Genomic DNA, 6,240 nt, shown 5'->3' with positions numbered 1-6,240 from the left:
CCGAAGGCACTGCCGGGGCGGGGCCGGGCCGGGCCAGGCCGGGATGGCGCGGACCAAGGCGGCGCAGGGCGGCCGCGTCTTTCGCAAGGGTGCGGGGCCGCGGCGGCGGGATGGGACGGGATGGGACGGGATGGGACGGGATGGGACGGGATGGGAAAGGGACGGGAAAGGGATGGGATGGGATGGGAAAGGGACGGGATGGGCGGCGGGCAGGGCCGAGCCGGGTCCGAGTGCCGCCCTGACCCCGCGCTGTGCCCCTGTGTCCGCAGTGTTGGTCGCCCGAGCTCCCCGGAAGGCGCTGGGCTCCAGCAGCATCAGCGCGGGGCCGCCGCTGCCCAGCAGGAGAGGTGAGCGCGGCGGGGCTCGGCCCTTCCTCCTCCCTTCCTTCTCTCCCTCACTATAGCCTTCCTTTCTTCTTTACTTCTCTCTCTCTTTCCTTCCTCCTCCCTTCCTTCCCTCCCTCCTTCTCTCCCTCACTATAGCCTTCCTTTCTTCTTTACTTCCCTCTCTCTCTTTCCTTCCTCCTCCCTTCCTTCCCTCCCTCCTTCTCTCCCTCACTATAGCCTTCCTTTCTTCTTTACTTCCCTCTGTCTCTTTCCTTCCTCCTCCCTTCCTTCCCTCCCTCCTTCTCTCCCTCACTATATCCTTCCTTTCTTCTTTACTTCCCCCTCTCTCCTTCCTTCCTTCCTTCCTTCCTTCCTTCCTTCCTTCCTTCCTTCCTTCCTTCCTTCCTTCCTTCCTTCCTTCCTTCCTTCCTTCCCTCCTTCCCTCCTCCCTCATTTCATCCCTCTCTTTTCCCCTCTTTTCCTCCCTCCCTCCTTCTCACCTCCTTCCTTCCCCCCTCCCTCCCCAGCACTGATATCTCACCCCCCGCAGGTGACAGGCGCCCTGTGGGGCTGAACCGGGTCTGTGTGAGGCCGGTGCCCGCCTGGCAAAGGGGCATCAGCGACTTCCTGAAGCTCCCACCCAAGGACAACGGGGCACCCGACGGAGACGCGCCCGGCACCAGCGGCCTGGAGTGGGTACTGGGGCAAGGGGAGGCACAAGTTGGGGAAGCAAGTTGTGATTATTTCTTCTCCGTGGCTCTGTGAAACTCCAGTTTGTCTTTGAAGGAGCAAGCGACTGCTGAAAAGTTGGCAGTGTGTCTCCTGACCTGTGTATCCTCATGGAAATGATGTTTCTCAGCAAAGTCTGGCAAAGTTTCCAGGGACCTCGTGGAGGTTCCTGAAAATGGGTGGAGTAACTGGTAGTTGAGGCAAGTTCTCAGTGCTCAGACGTAACTTTGCCAGCAGAGCAAAGTTTTGGAAAAGCTTAGGAGACCACTAACAACTTCCATGTGCCAGAAATTGAACAGCTTTTGCAAGCTGAAACCTCAGAGATTAACCTGTGGGCTGCACTACTGACTTAAAAAGGCAGCAGTGTAAAATACTGTCTTACAGACACTCTGTTTTCCATAGAGAATTCTGGGTTGAACCCCCATTTCTCCACCAAATATAGATATTCCTAAACTGCCAGGGGGAGCCCATAAGAATCAGCCCCAAACTGTCCTGCAGGACAAGCAGACAAAGGCTTTTGAGTGCATCCCACCTGTTGGTGAAACAGAAAGCGTTTGCTGTAGCACAGGAAAACCTTCATCCCTTTAATTTGGAGCTCCTTGGGCCGAGTAAGAACCAGGTGCTGAGAAGAGGATGCAGAGTTGTCCCCATCCAAAGCAATTTGCAGCTTCCCCAGTGTGTTCTGGAAGCAGCAGGAACTGCACAAGCTTTTTGTTCCATAAGTTAGTCAGGTGGAAGCTCGGGTGTGAGATGGAGTTACACAGCTTCCAAAGAAAGGTGTGGAGCCTGTGTGTGGCCCTTGGGGTCCAGGACATGCAGGGACCATCCAGGGATGTCTTACTGTGGGATTGTTTGGAAGAAGTGTCTCTGCAGCTGCGTCTGGGCTTTGAGCACGTGGGATAAAGTAGCCCCTGTCAGTCCTGATGCCTCAAGGTGCTGGATGAGGCTAATTAAAGTCATTTGGGTCACATGGGCTTTGGGAAGAGGTCTTGGTTAGCCTTTCAAATCAGAGCTGGGTTCTGCTAATGCTTCTGAAATAATTCTCCTTACAGAGCTCGGCCCCTGCCACTGGATCCTGCCGAAGATGGAGAGTGCTTGGAGGAAGAGTAGATGTGATCTGACCTCAATTTTCATGTTAAAATGCTCTTCCTACTCAAGCTGAGTTTTGTACATTTCTATAGTTTTTTTACAATTTTTTATGGCTTCCTTTCAGCTTTTGTACAAGACTAAAAGTCTGAGAGACAGTATGAACACTGGATAAATTAATTACCTTTTACTATTTGGCACTTAATGTTCAGTGTAAACCACTGGTTTAATGTTTGCTTGAGTTCCTTCTGCATGTTGGGCAGCTTTTGTCTTTCACCTTTTGACTGCCTTGTGCTCATCCAAGATTTGCATGATCGCAGTTGTTCTGTTTCTCAGAAGCAGATCCTCATTTTTTTAAATAAACCGAGGCCTTCTGACCACAAACCTGTGTTGTGTCTTTATGGTAGTAAAAGCTGTAAATGAAGATTTCTTTGTCCAAAGATGGGAAACTGGATTTGGAAAGACACTGGAGAGGTGGGTGGGCAGCTGGAACTTCCTCTGATTAGAGGTGAAGCTTGATTAAAACAAACTGGTTGTTCTAAAGAATCAGAACCTTGAAAGCTGGGGGAGCAATAAACGGTTAAAATGAAATAAAACTTGTTATAGTGGCTGTTATAATGTTGCCACGTAACTTTTGGGGTAATTCATAAGGAAAAAAACAAGTGGGGCCGTGTGATGGGTCTTAATATCAGAGGTTCTGCTTCTGCTCAGGAGCTCCCTGAAAGATCAGAGTGCTGTTGAGCAGATGAAAAGGGGAATTTAGGAGGAGATTAAAATTTAAATTTAGCACATGAGGAGAGTTTAGCTCTCCAGCTCTTGTAGGCAGCCTGGTGGGGAAAGCGGTGAGTGCTGTAAAAACCTCCTCCCAAAAAGTCTATAGCTAAAAAGGAGAGTTGTTACAGAAAAGCAGTTCAAGTTTGAAGGAGAAGTAGCAATTGATTTCTCCTTTAACAGAAATTTTTAAAGATTATGTAAATTAAGGGGGAAAATCTGAACAAGCCACCAACTTCCTTTCCCTGACACCACACAGCAACATCAGTGACAGGTCCCACAGTGGCACTACTGGCAGCTCTTTCCCTTTGACCTGCCAAACCAGCGTATCCTCAGTTCCATTTCTCCTCTAAAAATGCCTGGCAGCAAAAACCTCTGGGCTCTGATCAGATCTGCTCATCACCTGCATCCCCTCAGCTGTTATCCATGCTCAGCTGCTCCATGAGGGCTGTGCAGCTGCCAGGTGGGAAGGGGGGAAGATGAGGAGCTGCTCATGACAGTGAAATCCAGGCTGCTCATCAAGGAGCAATGGCTCGTGGAGACCTGGATCACAGATCCCAGAAGGGTTTGGGTTGGAAGGGACCTCAAAGCTCATCCCATTCCACCCCCTGCCATGGACAGGGACACCTTCCACTAGACCAGGGTGCTCCAAGCCCCATCTAACCTGGCCTTGGACACTGCCAGGGATCCAGGGGCAACCACAGCTGCTCTGGGCACTCTGTGCCAGGGCCTCACCACCCTCACAGGGAGGAATTTCTTCCCAGTAACCCATCTATCCCTGCCCTCTGGCAGTGGGAAGCCATTCCCCCTTGTCCTGGCACTCCAGGCCCTTGTAAATAGTCTCTCCATGTTTCTTGCTGGCTCCTTCAGGCACTGGAAGGCCACAATCAGGTCACCCTGAAGCTTCTCTTCACCAGGCTGAACAATCCCAGCTTTCCCAGCCTTTCCTCCCAGCAGAGCTGCTCCATCCTCTGAACACCTTGGTGCATCCTCTGGACTCGCTCCAACAGCTCCATGGCCTTCCTGTGCTGGATTGCTCTCACACATCGTTAAACAGATAAAATCGGATGGAGCAGGAGCACAGGAGGCTGTGGAGGGATGTGAGGTGCACAGAAGGAGCTTGGGATCAAATATGTGCCTCTGTGGTTACACACCCACCCTGCCGGCAGCCTCAGGAAAGAGCAGCACTTGGTATTCAGGAGCAACTAAACTGCTTCTGCCTCTAATAAACAAATACATGTGCTCCCTCTGCACAGATTAAATCCAAATGTTTACATCAGGAGCTGCAGTCTTAGAGCTGAGATTTTAACAGGAACAAAATGCAGGAGAAGGTGTTTACTGGGCTGCCTTCCTGCCCCCGTGGGAATGCGGGAGGGTGACCTTCAAGCCACGCTCGCTGGGGCTGGAGCTGCTTTAGCTCCAGCTGTGCCCCTGCTGCTAATCTGTGAGTCTACAGAGAAACAGGAACAGCCCCCAGCTCTCCCGAAATGAGGGGGAAAATCTGAAAGGGGGAGAGTGCTAAAGCTCAGGAGCTTCAGACAACCCAAAATAAAATTTATAGGTAAGACCAGACTTGTAGGAGGTTTCCATGTCCAAAAGCTTGCCTGGTTGGTTTTTTTTTGGTTGGTTGGGTTTTTTTTTCACAGCTATTGTTGTTCCAATAAAAATCTCCTAAAAATGGCACTGTATGGGTCTTAGAATGCTGAGGGAGCTGCACCAGTGCTGACACCTGTGCTGAAGGACTTCCATCGATCTCAAGAAGTGTTTCAATCCAACAACATAATTAATAGTGAAGTTTAACGTGGCAAAGAGGGGTCATGCACAGTGTTGAAAATTAATTTATGGATAAATTGTCTGTATCACTGTACTGGATGTAATGTTACAGCACCTAACAGAGGTTCTCCCTGTGAAAGGGGATTTCTGCAGCCGTAGGGCAAGAGGTGTGGTCCAGAGAACCTCCTAGGAGGAACAATCAGCTGGAAATCCAGTCAGTATTAGTTTTATATCTTCAGAGTAGTTTTCCCTTCTGAGGTAATTTCTTGTAATTTTGAGAGATTATTCCATAATGATGGATGATATTTTGGTTAAATCCATATGAACACCACAGCTCACAGACAGCCCTTGGCAGGGCCTAAAGGGGCTCCAGGAGAGCTGGAGAGGGACTGGGGACAAGGGATGGAGGGACAGGACACAGGGAATGGCTTCTCACTGCCAGAGGGCAGGGCTGGATGGGATACTGGGAAGGAATTGTTCCCTGTGAGGGTGGGCAGGCCCTGGCACAGGGTGCCCAGAGCAGCTGTGGCTGCCCCTGGATCCCTGGCAGTGTCCAAGGCCAGGCTGGACATTGGGGCTTGGAGCAGCCTGGGATAGTGGAAGGTGTCCCTGTCCATGGCAGGGGGTGGATTGAGAGGAACTTTATTAAAGTTGTTTTCCAAGCCAATCCAGCCTGTGATTCCAGCACTGTTAAACACCAGTACCCCGTGCTGACCGTAGGTGTCAGCAGCATCTTCAGCTACAAACGCTGGGCTGTGCCAGGGACCGGGCACGGCTCCTTCTGCCTTGGACCAGTTTATTTAGGAAACGCGAAGAGAATATATAAATGTATGGATGAGAGACTGGAACTGCTCATTTCCGGAGAGTCTGTGTTATTTTGCCAGGTAAGGAAATGGCTTCAACAAAATCACCCGCCGTGCCGCCGGCTGAATCCCCGTGGCTTCCTCAAACCCAGCGGTGCTGCAGGGACAGGGATGGGCAGTGAGGGCAACCCACTCCCCCCAGCAGATTTTATTCCCATCCCAACACGTGGAATTTTCTTCCAATAGTCCAAATTATTTTTCTGCCCCCCGACCTTGAGAACATCACAGCCCTGAGAGCACAAATGAGCAATAAACTGTTCTCAGCTGAGCCCCCCCTTCATGCCTGAAGGTTCAAAAGCTCCTTTTGACCCAGGCTGGGGCACCCTCACTTTTCCCCAGGGGACATTGGATCACACCACAAATGAGAGCTCGGGATACACTGCTGGTACAACTGGACGTGTGTTTCAGCAGGAGCTCTTGGATGCTCCAAAAGCAGCTGCAAAGTGAGCACATGAAGCTTTTAGGAGAGGAGATGGAAGTTTTTCAGGAAATAAGAATTCCTGAGGGTCTAATATGTTGAATTTTAAATCTTACGGGGCAAAACGATCTTTGGGCAAGAGAGAGTGATGGAACAGATGCCATCCTATCCCATCCCCATAGCCTCAGGCTTTTCCTTCTTCAACATAGGGATAATTACAAATTGCTGCTGCTCCAGAGCACTTCTGAGCTTTTCCCGGCAGACCCCTTCTCCC

At 50.8% G+C, this 6,240-nt stretch overlaps 1 protein-coding gene across 1 annotated transcript; it reads left to right on the top strand.

Annotated features, from left to right (window-relative positions):
* The first annotated feature begins 2 nt into the window (after positions 1 to 2).
* PCLAF (PCNA clamp associated factor) lies at positions 3 to 2,525 on the top strand. The gene is made up of 4 exons (XM_069025583.1): positions 3 to 89; positions 270 to 347; positions 877 to 1,018; positions 2,108 to 2,525. The coding sequence occupies exons 1-4, from the start codon at positions 44 to 46 to the stop codon at positions 2,163 to 2,165; spliced, it is 324 nt and encodes a 107-aa protein (XP_068881684.1). The 5' UTR covers positions 3 to 43; the 3' UTR covers positions 2,166 to 2,525.
* The last annotated feature ends 3,715 nt before the right edge of the window (positions 2,526 to 6,240 follow it).

The sequence above is a fragment of the Aphelocoma coerulescens genome, chromosome 10 (assembly GCF_041296385.1).
Source record: "Aphelocoma coerulescens isolate FSJ_1873_10779 chromosome 10, UR_Acoe_1.0, whole genome shotgun sequence".
Lineage (NCBI taxonomy): Eukaryota > Metazoa > Chordata > Aves > Passeriformes > Corvidae > Aphelocoma > Aphelocoma coerulescens.
Note: the sequence above shows the minus strand (reverse complement) of the source record. Positions and strands in the feature narration are given on the sequence as shown.